The 21,835-nt window shown below is 42.6% G+C and overlaps 1 protein-coding gene across 1 annotated transcript in view; it reads left to right on the forward strand.

The window, feature by feature from the left end:
• ANO2 (anoctamin 2) overlaps positions 1-21,835 on the forward strand; it is a 301,983-nt gene that overhangs the window by 139,389 nt on the left and 140,759 nt on the right. The window contains 2 exon segments of the mRNA XM_026652275.1: positions 2,272-2,354; positions 19,846-19,929. Of these exon segments, the coding sequence (XP_026508060.1) occupies positions 2,272-2,354; positions 19,846-19,929 (167 nt within the window).

Raw genomic sequence — 21,835 nt, forward strand, 5'->3', positions numbered from 1 at the left:
AATGCATAGTGACAGAGGTGACATGTAAAGGTTCTGTGGGGGCACCTGACCGCCCCAAGTGTTGCCTCTGCCTGCACCCCCTGAAACTTGATATGTGTGTAGACAACATACACTATCAACTACCTCCTCCTCCTCTTGCTCTCTGCCCTGTGGCTACCAAGCCCCTCAGACCTTTCAGGCATCCCTCCCTGCCTGAACTAGCCTCAATCAATTTAGCAAGTGTTCAAAACAAAACCAACAAAAGGCCCAACACAGCTGGGATGCACAGTCCCCCATGTGCCATCAGGGTGAGATGGTGTTTGGGCTGGATTGTCTCAGATAACAAGACATTGGAGAATCATCAGTCACTTTTTCTTGGATGGGGGAATATGACACCCCCAAATCACCTCCTTGATAGGCACATTGGAGGTCACAGCAGGATCCACACCTCATTTCCCACTTCCCCCTCCCCCAACCTGCTCCCCACACTCAACTCCCGGTGCTCCTGGCCTGGATGGGGCTCCACTTGAGCTGCCTCATGCTGAACACCATGACACAGTTCCTCTTCCTGATCTCGACGATGCCCCACTGGCTCACCTCAGTGGGAGCTCTGCAAAGCAGGCAGCAAGAAGCGCTGGGACTCCAGCAGCAGGGAAGGAGAAGCAGCCCCGTGTAGCGGGGGTGGGAGCTCAGCCTGCAGCCAGCCGCCCTGCTGCGTCCTCCCTTCCCACGTTGCACAGCCACACAGTGAGAGCCGCCGCCGGGTGGGGCCACTGCCTCCTCACTGATGGACATCCTGGTGATAGGTGGCCCAAGAAATCTGGGGGGGCACCTGACCCTACGTGACACTCCCCTCGTGTTGCCTCTGCATAGTGGGAGTAAAGTACTACTCTGATTTAATAATTTTTGCACACTCACTTTGCACAGATGGACATGACTATACAACATACAGTCCAGTAGAGAATGAGGCCCTCAGGTTTTGGATTGGGGTACCTACTGCTTCTGAACTGAGATATAAGTAGGTCAAAAGCAACAAGAAACCAGGCTGTCAAGAGGAAGCAACAATTATGGGAAGAAGGCATAAGAGTCTAAACATGAGAAGAATGGAAGCAGAGCAGCATATACTACCTAGTGTCAAGGAAAAGGGAAAGAAAGGCAGGAGAGGGAATTTGTGTTCTACCACTTATGGGAAAATCACTCTGGGTATGGAGACACTGCAATGATACACCCGCGGCTGGCCTGTGTCAACTGACTTGGGCTTGCAGGGCTTGGGCTGTGGAGCTATAAAATTGTGGTGGAGATGTTTGGGCTAGGGCTGGAGCTTGAGCTCTGGGAGCCCACAAAGAGGGAGGGACCCAGAGTCTGAGCTCCAACCTAAGCCTGAATGATTATACTGCAGTTAAACAGCCCCACAGCCCAAGCCCCATGAGTCCAAGTCAGCTGCCATGGGCCAGACACGGGTGTTTCATTGCAGTGTAGACATACCCTCGGAGTCTAACACGTCACATGGCTGGGTTAAATGGATCAGAAATGCTCAACTATACCACTGTTAGGCATGCCAAAATAAAAGGCATCCTCGCTATCCATATAGTGTGTCCCATGACGATTGCTGAAGTTTTCAGTTTACCTATAGGTGCTTAGGGTTTTTTCAGTAGTAGCCTATTTCTAACTTTGTCCTCTATTTCTGATTGACTGGGAATAGTTACAAATCTTTTATCTAGCATATGGATGAAGTTGTGGTTGAGTATTCAGATTTGGATTTTGTCTCCCTATATTTTGAGTCCATAAACTGTAGAATGGCACAAGGTACATTGAGAGAGATGGTCTTGTAGGAAAAGCAGATCTGGATTCAGTTCCTGGTTCTGACATAGAATTCCTTAGTGCCTTTGTGTAAGCTCCTTAAACTCTGTTCCCAATCAGTAAAATCAGGCTAATACTTTCTTTCTCCCACCTGTAGTCTGTCATCTCTGTTTAGATTGGGCTAATTTCAGTTGTTGGGCTTCGTGTGCGGGTGCTGGGTGGTGTTAGTGGCCTGTGATATACAGGAGGTCAGACTAGATGATCTGGTGAGCCCTTCTTGCCTTAAACTCTATGAAATTGTAAGCTCTTTTGGGTAGGAATTATCTCTTGCTCTATGTTTGTACAGCACCTAGCACATTGGGTCCCTCACAGAAGTTGGGCCTGTAGATAATACTGAAATGCAAAGAGTACATAATAATAATAATAATTAATAATACATTGAGTTTATAGTTTAAAATCTAACTGTGTTTTGTTGTTGTTTTGTTGTTGAAGCTACCATGTTTCTTGAACAATGGAAGCGTTTACAGATGAGACTAGGTTACTTCTGGGATCTCACTGGCTTCGAGGAGGAAGAAGTAAGTTTCCTTTCTACATATTTACCATTGCAATCCTGAAAATGTACAGTAGTAATTAGATAGGTGGTTTCTTAATATGTACATAATGCATGGAGGCACAATTTAAGTTCTCTCTTTTTTTCTCCAAAAAAATGATTGTAAATGATCTTATTTTGAGTATCAAGACATCTTTAAAGAAATCATTGCATGTTAATTACTGTACTTAGTGTTCAGGTTTATTTTTAATTAAGGCAGAAGAAGATTATATCGTAAGATTAACAGCAGTTCATTCTTAATTTAAAATTTCCATATTCATTTATACAGTGTCAAATGGTAGAATGATGACAGTTCTCTCCTTTGAGTATATTTCATTCAGTTGCTGCTTTATTGTGGCTCACACACATGCTGAGTGTAGAGGATTGTAACATATCAGAGTAGCATACCTAATCTCTGCATCTTGGTCTGGACTGCCTGATTGAAACCAGGGATGGAAAATCCTGAGTTGAAAGTGCTGAGCTGTTGGACTGGTGACACTTGCTGCCGAGGCAGTAGGGCATGTATCCACCACAGCCCTGAATTTGTTTTCTACTACAAATACTGTATGTGAAGAATAGAGCTGGTTGGAAATCCATCCTGCCCATAGAAAATGTTTATGCAAATGAAAAAATATTCTTTTTTGTCAAAATTTTGAATGGACCATTTTGACTTTTAGTTTTTATACATTGGAGGTGAAAACTGATTTTTTTTTTGCCAAAAACTGCCCAAACTACCTGACTGGACAGTATCTTCCATAATGCATTGCTGTCTCCCCTCTGGTTGAACTAGCATGGTGCATGATATGATAACTGTACCTCATAGGAAAGGTGGTCCAACTGCAGAGCCCAGTCCATAAAGGAAAATGGGGGCAGGTGGTATCCAAACTACAACTCCCATGAGGCACTGTAGCAGATGTAGGGGGACACAGCTTAATGTTGAACAGACATTTTTGGGTTTTGGTTGTCTGATGAAAAATTGAAATTCTTCAAAGACCGTAGATGCTGTCCACAAAAATGTTTGTTTGGTCACAAAGCCAAGTTTGACACTCATTTTTTGACCAGCTCTAATGTAGTGTTGTCTTCTGCAGCTGCAGTGCTCATTTTGATGAAATGTTCTCTTTGATTCTTTCCTTGGTTTAAAGAATCTTTTTGGCAATCCCTGCTTCCTTTTTGTTGGGGTATGCTGTGGGCTTCACTTAGGGTTTAGCAGGCCTAGTAGGCAGCCACAACTCAACACTCCCTAATGTCCTGGGATGGCCTTGCCAGATAATCTGAGGGCCTGGCTGCTGAGTTATAGTCTGTCACTCCTCAGCAATCCCTGGGTTCTTCTGGTCAGACAAAGGGAAGGGTAGGGGGACCCAGGCCTTCCCTCTTCACCAGGTCACAAACCAGGGACCAAGGGGGAAGGAGTGAGGAGTGTCTCAGTCGCCTGTAGCTGATCCCCCAGACCAACCTCCCCTGGGCCACTTCCTACCTCCCCTGTTGTCTCCTCCCTTTGGGGCATGATCGTGGAACTCTGCTTCCCTCCCAGCACAGAGAGCTGCTCAAACAGTCTCAATGATTCAAATAATCATTAGAGCCTTCCCACCTTCCTTTTCAGTGTCCATCTATTCCCCCTTGTCAGGGAGAAAGGGAAAGAAAAAGGGGTCAGGCCCCCTACCCTGCAGATTCCTCTGTCTCAAAAGCTACTAACTGGCTTCCTTCCTGCAGACAACCTCTTCATTCGCTCCCTGCTTGATTGGCAGAGTCCCCTTTTAAGCAGGCCCTCCATTTGGAGCATGTTCTGCAGCTGCTGAGGGGTGGGGCCTTCTTGGGCTAATACTGCTCCATCATTCCCTTAGACTTAGTGAGGAGTTGATAAGCCCCATCACAGGGTCTGATACAAAATAATTTTTTTTTGTAGTTACCTAGTTTAATTCCAAGGACAAAACAACAACAAAACACGGAGAAGAGTCTCTTCAATGACTTCAGCTTCTGTCACTATGCTGCTGTTTTCCCATAAATACAAATTATCCCTTGCTGCAGTACAATATCTCTAGTGGAGGAAAAAAGCGGTGGAGTCTGCTTTTGTTACTATTCATATATTAGTATCCATAACAATGTATGTTGAGACTTCAACATGCCACATCAGCCTTTGTCCTTGCAGTTTTTTTGTTTATTTCTTTATGTGTATGTGTGCATTCCTCTTCCAGAATTCAACCCATCAGGCTTCAAGCAGTACCCTGAGTTGATCGGAAAGTCACAGACGATCACAATTACTATTTGCGATGAACCACAGTGTTTCTGAATGCAAATTCTGCTTGCAGATGTTGCCTCAAGTCATCATGGCTTATGGAGAGCTCATCATGCTTTAGTTAGCATCTCTCAAAACAGCCTGTAATTCAGATTGACTCCCCCTGGTAAGCCTTGAGGATGAAGTCCTGGAAAGTGGCAGAACTTTGAGTGAAGTTTCTTGCTGATACTTGGGACTGTACACTGGAATTTTCTGTTTCAGTGCAGGCCTTACTGAATAAGCCCCATGGCAGGGTTCCAACACAATCAAAATGCCTTTTCAAGTCCCTATGCACCAGAGTCAGAGGGCCACCTTGAAGTTTCAAAATACTCTGAATCCTTGTATAAATTCCCTCAAGCTCTCAGTTCCAGCATGGTGGTCAAAGTGACACTCTTTCCTACAAGCACAGGTCAAGGCCTGCACTTGGAGAGGAGGACACACCATTGTGTAACCATCTCACTACTGTGTATACCTGAGAATGCTCTCAACACCTGTTGGACCTTCCTGAGGCTACCACTCACTCAACTCTCCTGTTTCCATTCTTCTTAGGTCAAAGCAGTGCTTAATTTGTGCCAGGGCTTGCCAGGCTTGAGCCCCGGCACCTCTGGGCTTGGCAGTTCATAGCTCCAGCACCTCTGGGCTTGCTGCATCAGTTATGAATGTAAAAAAAATAATCCTTTGAGCCCTGGCACCTAATTGCTTGAACTCTGGCACCTTTTTCATTACAAATTAAGCACTGGGTCAAAGCCCAGGACATAGGCATAGGATGATCATCTGTATGGTCTAGTGAATGCCTTTCACCACATGGATTTTTCATGGACCAAACGCTTTGACTAGTTAAGGAAGCCCCTCAATCCCAATCCTGGTGGGAGGTCCCAGCAATATGAGCATTGATGTGCAGGAACTCTGGCTCCAGCCATTGGCATTGTTGTCACACTTGTCACTGCTAGTTGCACTGAAATATTCAACATTAATGGTGCTTTGTTCCTCAAAGGAGGCACTTCTGGGCCTTTAATTCTCCAGATGGAGTCACAACCCAAACCAGCATGAAAACAAAGGAGGCAGGAGATTTACCTGACAATGCTAATAAGAAGGGATCATAATTTGAGGAGTTCCTTAAGGTCTCTTGCATGTTTCCTGAACCTTTCCCAGACTGAAGATTACAGAACTACTGACTCTTCTCCAGAGGATCTCATTTTCCACTTCTTGGTGAAAAGGATGTTCAGACCATCTTTTCACACTTTGCCAAGAATACCAGGGCAGACTTTACAGCTGCTCTTACAAATCTGCTACCACTACCTCTCCACATGATTCTGTCTCAGCGGGTGAGAGAATTGTGTCACGCCTTTGTTCTATTTCAGCTACCTCTAAAATGGCAGAGCACAAATATCTCACATTAAAAGACACAACTGGAGCTTTCTTTCATCCTCCTGTTAGATTAGAAATTAAACCTGTTACAGTATTTCTAATGCCAAAACTTTAAAAACCTCACACTTTACTGTTTTGATTACTGTGGACCAAATTCAGCCCTTGTGTAATTTCAATGAAATCAATGCAATTACTCCAGAAGGGAATTTAACCCTGTGGCTTAAAACATGAGATCCAACTGGTAAGAAGGTTAACAGTTTATAGTGCTAGTCAGCCACAGTAAGAATGACAAATCCTACACGGAAAAAAATTCCAAAGAATGACTGCAAGGTAGCTGATTCTCTTCTTCATAAATCAAATTCTTAGTCTACTTACTTCTGTTAGGATTTTGGAGATTAAAGTGTACTAGCATGTAGCAGCGAGAGCAACTGCTTTATGTTTAAACACTCACAGGCACACAGGGCTGTCAGCTGCTAGACTTGGGCACGAGGTGCCTCATAAGCCTAAGGACCTGCTGAATGGCAGTCGGAAAAGATGGAACCCAGTGTCGGAGAAGTGGAGACCACATTGATCAAAATTACAGAGCAATCAAACACATGTAGTTCCCTGGCATTTGTCATTCAGCTTTCACCCACTCCAGTTAGTTAGTTAATATGCGTGAAGCACTTTGAAGAGGTTGTGCAAGTTCTAAGTATTTTCAGATAAAAGGATAAGGGAAGACATTTACTAAAATTCAGCCTATGTGAGCTGCTTGTTTTGGGATTTAAAAATACAGTTATATGATTTTTATTTTTGCTTTATCTGCAAGAGGTAGTTGTACTCTGCAGGGATTGTCAGTGAACTAAGCCATGAATTGTGGACTGTGGCTGGGTTCAGTAGAAACAAGGGGCTCCATTAAAAAAGTTTCCATGAAGAGGTTGCTTTTGAAGGTTATTCTCTGTTTCTGAATTTGGGTGGTTCTGGGAGCCAGACTTCTTCAGGAGGAGGGGGAAGAAGAACCAGCAAGAAGCCTCTGTTTGTAATTGCAAGCCTTTGTACCCCAAATTTGTTAGGTTTTTTTCCCCCTGGCTGATCCCAAACCTTGGTCACCTTGACTTGTTGCACATCATACCTGAGGTTGTGGGATACCAAACCCTGTGGGATGGAGCTGAAAGTATGAAAGACAAAGAAAATGGTGATGGAAAAGATGCTAAAGTAGCTCATAAAGCAGCAACCACTGTGGACTCTGCAACAATTCATACAGCAAGTAATGAAGCAGTCAGAGGAAGGGTAAGCAACTCTGGTCCAAACCTTCTCCCACTCAGCAAAATCCCCATGCCTCACTGCTGGACACTCTCTGATGTCAGCTACCCTAACCAAGCCGGCCCTGGTGGCTTTGCTTATGTCTTTTGAGAAAGTTGTTTAAGCTGCCCAGTGTCAGATTTGCTGGGCCGCCATCTGAGGCAGGAGCAGACTAGAGTAGAAGCAGGAGCAAGGGCAGGCTGTCGGGAATGCTCCCATCTAGCTAGTGATGTTGAACTGAGCGGAGAGGCTGCTTCCCTTAGGAGCCTATATGCCTGACTTGGGTCACCTGAGTGGGTCATGCCCTGTGAATTAGCTACACCCTAGCTGAATGGTGTGGAGCCTATCACAAGACCAGCAGGTAATTGCCTCTTATGACTCATCACACCCTCTGGCTCAGGGATGACTCATCAGGCTTAAGCAGGCCCAGGTTTAGAGGTAACTCAGGTTTAGGCAGCCTCAGTCTCAGAAGTATCACACCCAGTAATCTCAACTTCAGTGTGCTGTCCACATGGCTCAATATCTGACCAGTAACGCTTGAACTGGAACTATCCTGTGTTAATATTTGTGACCAGCTAAGACACCATCCTTGTCCACTTGGTCATCAGAATTGTTGAACTCAGGTTGGACAGGAAATCATCCAAACCCTGCAGGACTGATCAGTGACTGTATAATTTATATTGGCATTCAAACAAGGCAGAAAGGTGTTCTGGCCTAATGGCAGCACATTGTAGAAACCAGAGCTTCTGAGTTTATAGGCAGGTTTAGCACCCCTGCACTAATGGATGTCCTACATTTCACCATGCAACGTATGGATGCCAACTAAACTCACTGGTAGAGGGTTATGGGATACTTGGGGAGTCTGTTGCCTCTATGGGAACCCAGAATGATGGACAGTTACAGAAGACTGTGTAGGGACTTTAGATACCAAAGGCTTTTGTTTCAAGGCAGACAATTCCATGGAGAACTCCAAAGCTTTCTCAGGTGGAGTCTGTCCTACAGTTGCTGTGAATTCAGCTGAAAACCCCTCCATCTGTAGGCCATTTTTCAAGGTTCGGGTTCAGGGGGTTTCTGAATATCCACACTGATTCATTGCTTCTCCAGAACTAGAACCTGTGGGACTTGTGGACTTACATAAATTTGATTTGCTCATGAGGCCTATCCTAACAAACCCAAGTTGAACTCAAAATAAATTTTTTTTTCAGCCTCTTGACGTTCATGGATATCCAGAAAGAGTGCAAATTTCTAAAAAGTCACCAAAAGTGTTTAGAAGGAACAGTAATTGATTAGCAAATGCACATTGAGCTTGAAACAATGCTGATATTCAGTATGTTGAAAGTGAAGCAAATTTTTTGCATAGTTCTAGAGACTATGCTCAGCTGCCCTGAATTAGTGGGGAGGTGGCTGATGCTTAGTGGAGAGCCCAATACTCTCATTTTATATTACCGGATGATATTTTGTGTCAGCTCATCAAAGAACTATACACTGGAGGATGGGAGGAGATCATTTGACTTCTGCTAGACTCTCAGATAGTCTAGAAGGAATTACTTTGTCTGGAACGCTCAATGTGCTCTTCAGGCTACAATGCTAGTATGATAAAGGGAGACAGAAAGTACAGCTTTGTGTATTGGGCCAGATATACCTCCACAGACTCCTTCCTGCTTGTCCTGTGTAGTATCTGATATCTACCAGAAAGACGTACAAGTGTCTGGGAGAGGATTACTTTTCTACTTGTTAGAGCACAAACTGAGAGCCAGAACAGCACACCTCTGCTCCTGGCTCTGCTACAGACTTGAGCAAGCCACTTAACTTCCCTAAATCTCAGTTTCTTTCACTGTAAAGTGGAGATAATGTCATAAACCTCACAGGCTTAACTCATTACTTGCAAAGCACTATGAAATCACTAAGTAGAAGGAGTTATGTAGAACTGTAAGTGGAAAATTTTTTGCAGTCTCTAATGCAACAAATCCTTTCACTTGTCATAAAGACAAAATGCTACACATGTCTCAATCTAGATTATAGACATCTTCTCTTACAGCTCTCTTGTCTGCTGTTGGCATTTTTCCGTGAACATGCAGAAGATGGCACCGTTTCTGGTGAGCCTTTAGACATCAGTTTTATAAAGGAGCTTGTTGCATGTCAACTCTCCCATTAAAACAGACCTTGATGACCTATTATACAAATGTGGTCCTTAATTATGCGGATGCTCTCAAAGAATTAGAGAGGATAAGGGACTAGGGAAAACCAAGGCTTAGATCAGGTCAAGCCTGAGATAGCAGCAGAGGAGGATGCAGGATCAGGGAGTAAACTGAGATGGAAAGGCAACAGGGAAAGGTTGGGGATCATGGTGTTTTAAGAAGGAGCCAGGGAAAAGAAGTCTAAACAAGTCAGTTCCAATGGATCTGGGATATGTGTTATGAAACTGGAGGCAGGCAGGAAAACAACCATCAAAGCCTGGACAGTTGAGAGATACAGTATGAGGGTTACACTGAAGTGTATAATTTTGTTCTGCCTCACTGGGCCTTTGATTTTCTGTGAAATTATGTTTCTTTAGACACACTGCGCCAGATTAATCTATGGTGCAATGTCTCTGACTTCACTAGAGTTACACCAGAGATAAATGTAGTCTTTTTTTTTTTTTAAAGTATCTTGGCAATAAAAGCCTGAGAAAGAAGTCTCTGCAAGGCCTGAATGTTGAGCTGCAGCTGGCAACTGTACAAATTTACAGAAGATTTGTACTGTTTGTACACCCAAAGTTCACAAACATAATAGGTAGTATTGGGCACTGGATGAAAATTATTGATAATTGGCTTGAAAAAATACAACCTTAAAAAAGGAAGTAAAAACCTTGAAAATAATAAATAAACACACTAAAGGCCGTATTTAAAGGTATTTGGGTGCCTAGCTCCCACTGAAATTTAAGTGTTTAAATACTTTCCAAAATCTGGCCCTAAACTCATATGTAACTCTGAAAGTTGTCCTTAATATCCAAGTTACTACAGGTCTGTCAAACACTTTTCAACTGTGTTGTGTAATAATCAATAAAGCAAGCAAGAGGACAGTGCGAAAGCAGGACAGTCCAAAGCTAGAGAAACGTTTTTCTTAAACCCCACAATCTGGTACCATAGAAATTCACTTAACATGGAAGAAAAACAAAGAATGCTTTAGCCTAGCAAATCAGTGAGATATTTTTCATCTTCCAACATACCTTCAGCACTGTCTATTTAACAGAGGCTGTCTTTAATGCAACAAAAGTATACTTGTTTCCCAAATGAAGGTGGATTTCGCCATGCCAGAGAACAAGTAAAACAAAATACATCTTGGTCAGTAGCTCCTGTATTTTCAAAGTGACTTGTGGGGAGGTAGCTGAAGGCCTTTTTTAAAGATTCTGGGAATTAAGGCTACAGTCTTTCACAAATCTTTGAAAATGTCCACCTAGGGATATGAGTTTCCAAGACACAATATCTCCTGCTTCCTATTGTGGTTTTGGGGACGAGACAGACCTTACTATGCAAACAGTCCCAGTTAACAGGTTTCAGAGTAGCAGCCGTGTTAGTCTGTATCCGCAAAAAGAACAGGAGTACTTGTGGCACCTTAGAGACTAACAAATTTATTAGAGCATAAGCTTTTGTGGGCTACAACCCATCCGAAGAAGTGGGTTGTAGCCCACGAAAGCTTATGCTCCAATAAATTTGTTAGTCTCTAAGGTGCCACAAGTACTCCTGTTCTTAGTCCCAGTTAAGGTTACTTTTTACGCAAGGGCTGGAAACATCCTTTTTAAAAATGGAAGCTTAGAATCAGGAGCAGAATTCTGCAGAATGACATGAATTCACAGCAAATGCCACAGTAACTGAATTGCCTAAACATGGATCCCTGATTTTAGTTCAAACGATATGTTTTTGCCTTGTCTAAGTCAGGCTGATTCCTCAGAGCAGTGAACCAATTTGACTGTCTTTGTTGAAAACAAAACTTTTAGTCACAATTCAGAGTTAAGATCCTACCCTATCCTTTATGTCAAATAAAGTTCCCTGCCTTTCCTTGGCACTGCTTCTGTGAACTTTCTATCCCACCACCTGAGTTTCTCCTCATCTTGCCCTTCAATAGCTTGTTTAGGATGTTTGATTTTCCTTCAGAAAAGTCTTTAGCTTTTCCCCTCAAAATGGACTGTGGTTAGAGAGTCCACACCTAGGACAGGTCAGAATTGGTTGATGAACGACAAGCAGGCTTGATGGGTGCTTGTTGCCTGGAAAATAAGTGATCTGCTCACAGATTTCTTTTTCCTTTCCTCTTTGTTCTTGGATGGAAGCTTAACTCAATCTTTTCTGGCCTGGTTTTTACAATTTGCTGCGTTCGATGTTTTCAGGTAACATCCAACTGTGCAAATTTTAGGTAGCGACACACAGAATTCTTTTTTTTTGCTCAGGTGTTGAGATTTTGCTACTAGAAAAGCAAGTATACGACAAACTTATCCTCTTTGTGCATAAAACCATGCACAAGGTGAACAAGGGGCACCAAAGTAACTTAGTCACTCATCTTCTGCAGTGTCACTGGGGACCAGTGGCTGTTAAGGAGAGATGTGAGGCCACAATTCCATACACTGGCTGCAATCTGTCTCTTACAGCATCCCTGCTGCTAAGGTTTCTCTCCCAGTGACTGTCTGTGTTTTGAATTATTTTTCCCAAATGGATTAGCTTACATTTTTCCCATGCTGAATTTCACTTTGTTATTTTTTGCCCATGTTTCTAATTTCTCTAGGTCCCCTTTTATTATTTTCTATCTTCCTTAGTGCTCACAACTCCTCCCAATTTATCATCTGTGAAACATCTGCACATGTAATTATCTTGCCATTAACCCCTTCCTGCAGCTCATTAATAAAGTTATTTAATGAATCTGCATCCAACCTTGATTCCTGCTGTACACCATCTAGACAAGTTGCTCCAACTGGATACTTTGCCCTTTAACATTACGTTTAATCCTGTTATGTTTAAATTAAGGAGGTCATGATTTTATTAGGGCAGTTGGGAAAGGAAATCTGAAAAACACTTTTTCATGCAGGCTTTAGGCAAAACAATCTTATACTAGCTGTTGTTTTTATAAACTGAATTTAAAGGCACATTTTAAATACATTTTCACTTGTAGGCTAGAAAAACCAAGTAATGTGATATTTTATTTATTAGTCAGGAAAGATATATGGTTGAAAATTTTTCCATGTCAAATTAGTTTCTGGAGCTGCTGGCCTGCAGAAGTGTCAGAGGCTGCTGGTGCCATAGGTGCTGGAATGAGGGGTACTGGGGGTGCTGCTGCACCCCCTGCCTTGAAGTGGTTTCCATCATATACAGGGTTTACAGTTTGGTTCAATGGCTCTCAGCACCTCCACTGTGCAAATTGTTCCAGCGCCCTTGGCTGGTGCAGCAGTAATTTCTAACTCTGCACTTGCTGTCTCGCTGCTACAACCATCTAACCTGGTCCTCTTTCCTTTTCCTTATTTCTTTTCCATCATGGGCAGCTCTTGGCTTGTCCATGGGGTGACTTGCCTATAGTCCTCAGATGGATTTGTTCTCCTCTGGTTATTCTTGACTCTTTGAGGTGCTGCTACTCCAGATGAGTATTTAAGTGCAAGTGGAAATCAAACGGGCTCCATACATACATTTGTTTCAGAGGCACTTGAATAATCTCTGCCTCACCAAAAGCTCCATGAGTTTTTGTTCTCATGTCTCCTGGGATTTGAAGAGAGAGGCTCATGTCCCCTCACTTCCATTGGTAATATAAATAAACTTTGACAACAGAAGCCACCCCTCTGAGGTGAATGAGAGGAGTTCACATCTCCCATAGTTATTGTTTCAGGCTCTGTCTGCCATAAATTCAACACAGCATTTCTGTGCATGTGGTTCATGTTTGGAAAGTTTTCTTCGCAACTGTAGGGACTAGAACTTTTTAAAAATGTAAAATGTGGTATATGATTACCGTAGTTGTCCGCTGAGTGGAAGTGCCACCCTTTGAGCCCCACCCAGATCTTCCATTGGGCCACATTCCAAAAGTGAGCCACACTGAAACTGGCCAGTGCTTATGGGTTAAGAACGTTTTTTTCCTGATGGGACAGATTCTGCCACCTCTACTCATGATGGGCCTGATTGTCCTTTATATTCAGACACAAAAGGGTCTTAAAGTTGGCCTAATTTGCATTTATACCCACTTCAATAACCCTTTATACTGCCAGAGTGGTGTATATTTACGATTTCTCCCATTAAGACGTATAGGAGTATTCCTGAATGTAACATACTTCTCAACAAGAGTAAGGATATTGGATTCTGGTGCTCTGCAAATCATAGTTAGTGATGTTATTTAAGTCAATGGCTAGGGTTACCATATTTCCCAAAGGGAAAACGGGTCATTGAGTGGGGCTAGCCCGAGCCCGCCCCAGTCCGAGCCCCGCAAGACTCTCTCCCCCAGGGAGCTGGCCCGAGCTCTCCTCCCCACACGGCATGGGGCTGGCATCACTACTCACCCAAGCCCTGTCTCCCCCCTGTGCAGGGCTGGCATTGCTGCTTGCCCCCCCCCCCCCTTCCCCCCCCCGCCCCCTTTTTTTTTTATTTACAAAAGTGGGAAAAACTGATCAAGTTGTCAAGAGCAAACGGGACAAATGCCTGCTTTTGCCAAAAAAGTCAGGACTGCCTTTTTAAAGGTTAAAAAATGGACTGTCTCAGCCAAAACGGGACATATGGTCACCCTATCAATGGCAGCCAATGTTGACTGCACTAGTTTTGCATATAAAATGAAACAGACATTTATGTACTCTTAATGTTGGTTCTGTGTGTGTGTGGGGGGGGGGGGGAACCACTTTATTCATGTAGTTTCATATGTTGCTTTTCTGTTTTTTTTTACAACAATGCAGTGATCTATACATGACTTTCTCATGTGCACATGGCATTACATGAGTAATGTAAGGTCACCATAAATTCATGCCAATAAAAACTTTATTCCACACCACACCTCAATAGAATATGTGATGATGTGGTGTAGGATAAGGTTTTATTCATGTGAGTTTGGGATGACCTCACCTTATTCACAGGTAACCGTGTGTGTGTGAGAGAGCGTGTGTATTCTGTATTTATCTATCTTCAAGCTAGATGAATAATTTGTAGAGTACATTTGACAGATTTCACTACTTTTGCTTTTTGTGAATTGTCCATTAATAGACCGTTGTAATAAGGTGTTTGGGCTGGGTGGGTGGAGCCTGTGTCCTAGTCTTCAAAGTGCCTCATTTCCAGACTCCTTCCCCAAAAAGGCGGATGTAGAGATGCCTACCTCTGGCCCTAGGCAGGAAGCATCATGGTCTTGGCCCGCCTCGGAGCCTAACTCCCAAGTGGGGTGTAATAAGGGGGTCTTAGCCCACCGTCTCCACTGGTTCCTAGCCCAGGGCCCTGTGAGAAGCAACATCAGCTGAGTCTGCCACACAGAGGCTCCAAGTCTGCTTCCCTGCCCACTTCCTACCTATACTCTCTTTCAGTTTATGACTACTGCTTTCGATATGCATCCAGCTGATAAGCCAGGGTACTTTAAGATCATGCATTCCAACTGCACAGACCTTGGAAGGAGAGAAAAATATAATGTAATGAATATTAGAAACTTCTAAAAAATTCATAATTAGCCTTTCTCCATATGATGTCCCATGTCAAAAGTGCAATGTCTTCTGATCTGCCAGGACTAGAAACAAATGCCTTGGGATTCCTAGCTCCCCAGAGGTACAAAGCCTCCTTTTCACAATCTATGGCTAACAGGATAGGTGCTACAATATTTGTAATAGACTATTTAAAGTAGCATTCACTAAGATTGCCCTACTCATTGGAGGAATTACTGCAGGGATGGGAGAGTGGCTGTTGAATACTTCAGCCTGTCTGTATCAGCGGTAACTTTAATTATAGTAGAAATAATCTGAAACAAAATATTCCATACCATAGTTCTCAGGACTCCTATAGATGGTTCATTTCAAAACCTAAGATTCCAGCTACTAACCTGTGACTATCAGCATGTGCTGGAGTTGAATTAATGACCAAGAGGTAAAAGGTTTTATAGCCTATTACCAATTGCCCAAGTAGTTCAGTCCACTGCAGTAATAGTACTTATGAACAGCATGTTTCATTTTACCTCATGGGATGCCCTCATCAGAATCTTCTAATGCAGTGGTTCTCAACCAGGGATCCGGGACCCTGGGGGGCCGTGAGCTGGTTTCAGTGGGGCCGCCAAGCATGGCTGGTGTTAGACTCGCTAGGGCCCAGGGCAGAAAGTGAAGCCCCATCATGCAGGACTGCAGCCTGGGGCCCTGAGCTCCAGCACCTGGGGCTGAAGCTGAAGCCTGAGCAACTTAGTTTCATGGTCCCCTTTGTGGCATGGGCCCCCAGGCAATTGCCCTGCTTCCTACCCCTTAATACCTGCCTTATCTTTTATATGGAGAAAAACAATTGTTGTGGTACGGGTGGGCCATGGAGTTTTTATAGAAGGTTGAGGGGGCCTCAGAAAGAAAAAGGTTGAGAACCCCTGTTCTAATTTAAGGCCAAGTTTTTAAAAACCAGCCTCTCAACTTACACGTCTAAAAAACTACGGGTGCAGTGTTGTGGGAGGAGACAATGACATGTAGGCATCCAACTGCTTGACTGGTAAACTAGAAGTAAGAATGCAATAATTTGAAGCTGCCAATATATATGGGTACAAAAGGGGCTGCCTAGTTGACAGCCCTTTAAATGTCCTATAAGATGTCCTAAAAAATGTCCTATAAGATGTGGACGAGCCCTTTATTTTGTTTTGACTTTCACTTTAGATTAGTATTTGCTTTGGAATGAGTTTGGTAGGGTAGTTCCTTCCTGTTCCCACAGTGGCTTCTATTTTCTACCCTTCCATTTATGCTGTTAGCGATATGTAACATGAGGTTGTTATTCAGGTTGGTTTTTTGTTTCTTCTGCAAATCAAATTTAATTGCAGTAGAACTCTGGACTAGAAAGACTGTAGGCCTTATTCTCATGGTCCCTTTATATCATCCTGGCAATGTAAAAGGCCCTTAAAGGTGACTGGAATTCCACTGACAAATAAGACATAGCAAAAATGAGAATCTTGCCCCAAACTTTTATTTCCACATCAGCATTCCAAGAAATATAGGTGTTTGAGGCTCATCCTTCATTTGCAATAATGAAATTTCTCACAGTGCAGAGCAGCTGGGTTTTTCTTCCTGTTGTTCCAAGTTTCCATCTTCTTTTGGGTGTCAGCTAGGTCTTCAGAGTTCCCATTTGTGGAACTCCCTCCCTACAGGTGTCTGTCACACTCTCTGTCTGCTTGTATTCAAGGCTTTGGTGTAAGGCCTTTCAGTTCATGCCCAGCATTTCATTGACCATTTTAACTTTCCCTCCTTATTACCTCTTTTTATGGAATTATATGTTTGTCTTTCTCATTTTTAGTTGATGGTGTCACTGGTCTGTTGTTCTGGGACTGTTTTAATTTATTTATTTCTGTTCAGTATCCCAGATGTGTTTATGATGGGTGCTTTATACAATTTTTTAATGAATCTCTTTCCAAAGCAAGGAGAAATTCAAGAAGAGTTCTGTTCCCTCTATACTTCCTTTTCTCTAATAGGGCGTTTATATGTGTGCCTTTGATTTGTATAAAGGTTATTTCAAATTCTTATCTGTAGCATATAGTGGATATCTCTTTATTGTATATTTTGGGCAAACCTTGGAGCCCTTTCTCAGGGAAAACTCCCACTGACGTCAATGAGAGTTTCGCCCAAGTAAGGACTGTAGGATTTGGCTCTTTGTTTTCAGGATGGGAATTCTCATTTTCCACTCTGAGCATTCATTTGGCCTCACAGTACCTTGGCTCACATGGTTTTCAATAAGTGTCTGGCAGCTGTATTGGCCCACCTCCAGCATCGTGGGATTCATATTTATCCCTACATGGACATTTGGCCTTCCTCAAGTCATCAGAACTATTTCTAGCTTATTGTCCTACCTCTAAAAGTCTTCCCACTTTCAGACAGAGAACTTGATTCTGAATCACGCTAGTTTTACAATGGTGTAACTCCGCTGACTTCAGTGGAGTTATTCCTGCTTTACACCAGTGTAAATGTGATCAGATTTAGGGTCAAATCTCTAAATGCATGGTATGCATTATTTGATATAAAGGGCTTGTAATATATATATATATATATATATATATATACACACACATTTATTCCAGAAGGTCTTAAGGTCCAAGGATAAGGCAGCTTTGAAAGACTGTATAAAGATATATTAGATTTCCAGTCCAGGTGTGGATGCGTGGAATGCAGATGCAGAGACACTGAAAAGTTTAACTTGAACTACAAATGGTTTAATAGCAAAAATAGATACAACATTTATTAACAAAATAATGTACAAAAGAAAAATTATTGTTGGGGTTCAAACCAGTCTTAACTTTAGCATATATATATATATGCTATGATATATATGATATATGCTGATGATATTGAGCATGAGCATATATATATGCTCATGCTCAATATCATCAGTCATTAGGATAAAGGGTGGCATATTTTCCGGGGATCATCAAGACCAGAAAGGGGTCATGTCATTGTCTGCCATGTAACCTTGGGGTGCCTTAATGCTATGTTGCTATGGCTCAGATTCCTGACATCCATAGCCTGCCCACAAGCAAAAAGTCTCACCCTGGCTTTCCCCAGCCTTGTTACTCCTTGCAATTGCAGGGTGACTCTAACAGCCCTTCCAGTTCTGAGTCTCCCCAAATCCATCCTTCCAGAGTTCTTAACTACCAGACACTCAGACTTTTCCCTTCTGGTTTGTCAGCCCCCTAAATACCAGTTCAATTTGGCACACGCACGCCACACGGTTTGCACAACAGAGACCTCCTTGAGGTAAAAATTGACAAAAGGTTTATTTAATAGAAAAGCCACAGATTCAAAGAGGAAATTGTAGGGGAGAGCAAAAATATACAAGTTAACAGTAAATAAACCATAAAGATGCAACCTTAGCCTTTACAGTTCTGTATTAAATAAAAGCACTTTGCTAATACAAGTTACCTATCACCTTTGAACAGTTTCCCAGTATACACCTAACTCTGATGGTGATGGGGGGAGATCCAGCGTTTCATGGACAATTTACTGCCTAGAGACTTTCTCTCATTTTCTGGATGCCTTTCACTTCAAACCCCTTCTATTTAAAAAGGGTTTGCAGGTTCTTTTCTTCAGTCACTCTTGATATTCAAAGTGGAGAAATCTCCAGTTGTCTCGGTGTCTTTCCATTATCTTAAATGGCCCATCATTGACTTTTCCTGGGTTGTGCTATGGATTGTTACTTGAGTCCAGTTTTGTGTAAACACCTGCCTTGGGAGATACTTCTCCCTGTCTGATCACTCTCTGTCCTGCTGTGAGGTGGAGTTGAAATTTTTAAGCACAGTTCTCTATATGCACAAATACATAAATTCATAACCACAGCTTGTGTACTTCTCTCATAATAATTAAGTTAAGAATGTTACATACTTTCATAAAAGACCTTACTCGACATACTTTCATAGCACAGTAACATTGTATACAATCAGTTAATACAGGTGCTTATTCTTTGGAGTTCAAAACCTGTTCTCCCTTTGGAGTGTCTGGACCCTGACTGTTACCATGGGCAAGTAGGATTTTGTGAGCAGGCTGGTAAATGTTTGTAACAATTTTACAAGGCTTAATGGCGTTGTTAGGGGCACTGTACCCCCTAAAATGGATAGAACATGCAAATTGTCAGAGGGGATACTGTTGTGGAGAATGGACACTGCATTGTTTAGCAGTAAATATTGGTATGTTTTTGTTTTTTTGTTTTTAAAGTGCTGTGCACCTTCCCTTTAGCATTGAGGAAGGTGTTTAGCCTGATGTTGCCCTATGCAAGAGTAATGCCTCCAGGACCCACTACTCAGACCCTGTACTTTTGCATCCACTGCACTGTGTTGCTGGTGGTAAAAGCCAGTACTTAGCTCTAAAGTATAAGCTAGTATCTTAAAAAAGGGTCTAAAGGATCCAACCAGCTCTAAACTTCTTTGATCTGCACCCCACAAAATAGTTGAATTTTTTTCCTATGAATCAAATCCCTTGCCAGCCACAAAAGTTCATGGAATGATTTTGAGGCCATTTTGTGGGTCAGGAGCCAACTATGATTTGAGAGTTACTGGTCTAGATTACGCTATTTTCAAAGTTTGCTTATATACTATAGTGTGAATTACTCAACATGTACAGAATGTTGTTTCTTTTACAGTACACAGCTTTATGGAGAATATTTTTTAATATGTTCTTTCTTCCTTTTCACCATCAAAAATGCACCAAGGAACATGTAAAGGCTTTGACTAACTTTTCCATTTAGATAAACCTATGAGTGTTTGATCTCAGTTCATTGTGGCTGTGTATGAATCATGTTTCATGGTTGAACAACTGATGAGGAACTATGTCTCGATGTATTTGTGGTGCTTTTATATTCTGCAAATAATCAGCTTTTAAAACCTTTCCCCACAACCATGATTTTGTTTTGACTTGTTTCAGGAACATCCCAGACCAGAATATGAAACCAAAGTGCGACAGAAAAAACTCAAAAATGAAACTAATAAAAAGGATAATATAGATGAGGTAAGACAACATGGATTTACTTCCGCTTTTATTTGCATTTGGATTGTATTTTGTGAACATTTTTGTATCAGTCTTGGTTTGGCTCTGCTTATCAGTTTGCAGAATGGTCTCTTCTGTGCTATTTGCCTCTGATTCAGTCTCAGATGATACCTTTCTGATGGCTTAGTTCTGTGCATCGCTGCAGCACTACTGAATGATTTTAGGGCCATCATTGTGCTACCCTGTGTGAGGCATCCTGCCTAGGAGGGTGGAGAATGTGTAGTGCAGGGTCTACAGAGGAGGGTGGTGACTGATCATGATCAGTGATGGAATCAATGACCTGGAGTTTGAAACTGTTCCAGAAGGTGAAGTGTCCGGCAGTGGGGCACTCCCACAGCATATGTCTGAACATACCACTCTGCCCTTTCAGCGTTTTTCTGCTGAGCGCATTCCTCACCATACAAGGAAGTTGTGTCTTTACCTCCTGAGCCCAATCGAGTCAACTTGTTGCTTGGCCATGGTTTCATTTGGACAAACAAAGCCAAGTGTGCCCTTTTCTTTAGTGACAGTCACATTCTGCTGGGGACATGAGTGTCTCTTTAGCTTGGTGCTTTGCCCATTCAGTAAGGGTTCAACCCTGCAAGGTGCTGATTGCCTCCGGAGAGGTGCTGAGCGCCTTCATCTCCCATGGACTGAGAGAGCATTTGTGCCACTGTCACGCTGTCTGGAGTGACTCACAACCGTGAGTGCCAGCCTGAGGGCAGACTCTCAAAAAGCAGGGCAGACACCCCAACCTGGTTGTGCGTACTATAATTAGATTTCACCAACCTGGTAACAAGTGTGAACTCCCAAAGTACTACAATAGTCTTATAATGAAGTCACAGTCAGTCCCTTTGGATGCTCCAGGCTATCTTGCCACCCAGACAAGCTGGACTATGTGATAAATGGTCACTTACACCAAAAATCAGAACATATTCAGGTTGCTTCCAGTCGCAAGAGACCAGTCACTTACCCCAGATCAATTTGTATCTTGGATCTCACACCAAAGACAATGCTAGTAGCCAATGCTGTATGTAATAAACTAACTAAAGATTTATTCACTAGGAAAAAGAAATGAGAGTTTTTGCAGGTTAAAGCTAACAAGCATGTATACACAAATGAGTTTCAGCCTGTAATTCAAAAGGTGACAGAGTTGTAGTAATCGATCAATTCAAAGTGTCTTTCAGGGCTAACCCATACCAAGCAGCATGGGGATCTCTTTGCTTATGTTTAGGAAGCTTTGCCCCTCAGAGTCCAGATAGCAAGAAAGAGCTTCAGTTTCTCCTTGTCAGGGATTTTTATCACCCTCCACTACAGATACCAAAATTGATGGGTTGAGTTCATCCGTAGGCCTCCCATTCCTGAAGGGAGTTAGGAATGCAATCAATAGGACCTCTCTTATCTGATGCTGCACAATACCTTATTTGCCTTCAGTGGGCCATGATGAGTGCATTACCTTAATTAACGCTTCTTTTCCCATTTGGTGAGTTACACAATTACAGAGGTTTGCACTGCGGACACTCACTATAACTTTATACCATGAGCTATAGAGGTTATAAGTGCAATCAATACAGCAGCATCCTACAAGCATTTTATAAAGTCTAAATGCTAAACACATTCTTATCCGCTTAACATCTACTATCTATTTTTATAATGTTAGCACACAGGTAAGCGTTTGTAAATGTTTAGTGAGGCTGGGACCTTGGCATGAGCTGGCACTGGTCTGCCAGCGTCACAGCCACCTTGAGTGATCCGCCCATAAATGGGTAAACCTCCACGTGTCCAGACATAGGTAGAGGTCCTGTCTCCCCTCCTGTCAGTGCATGACATCTGTTTACACTTGCTGGGTGCAGACATTTACAGAATCCAGTCAAAGCAAATCCTAGTA

The sequence above is a fragment of the Terrapene carolina genome, unplaced genomic scaffold (genome assembly GCF_002925995.2).
Source record: "Terrapene carolina triunguis isolate 2854851 unplaced genomic scaffold, T_m_triunguis-2.0 Scaffold112, whole genome shotgun sequence".
Taxonomy (NCBI): domain Eukaryota; kingdom Metazoa; phylum Chordata; order Testudines; family Emydidae; genus Terrapene; species Terrapene triunguis.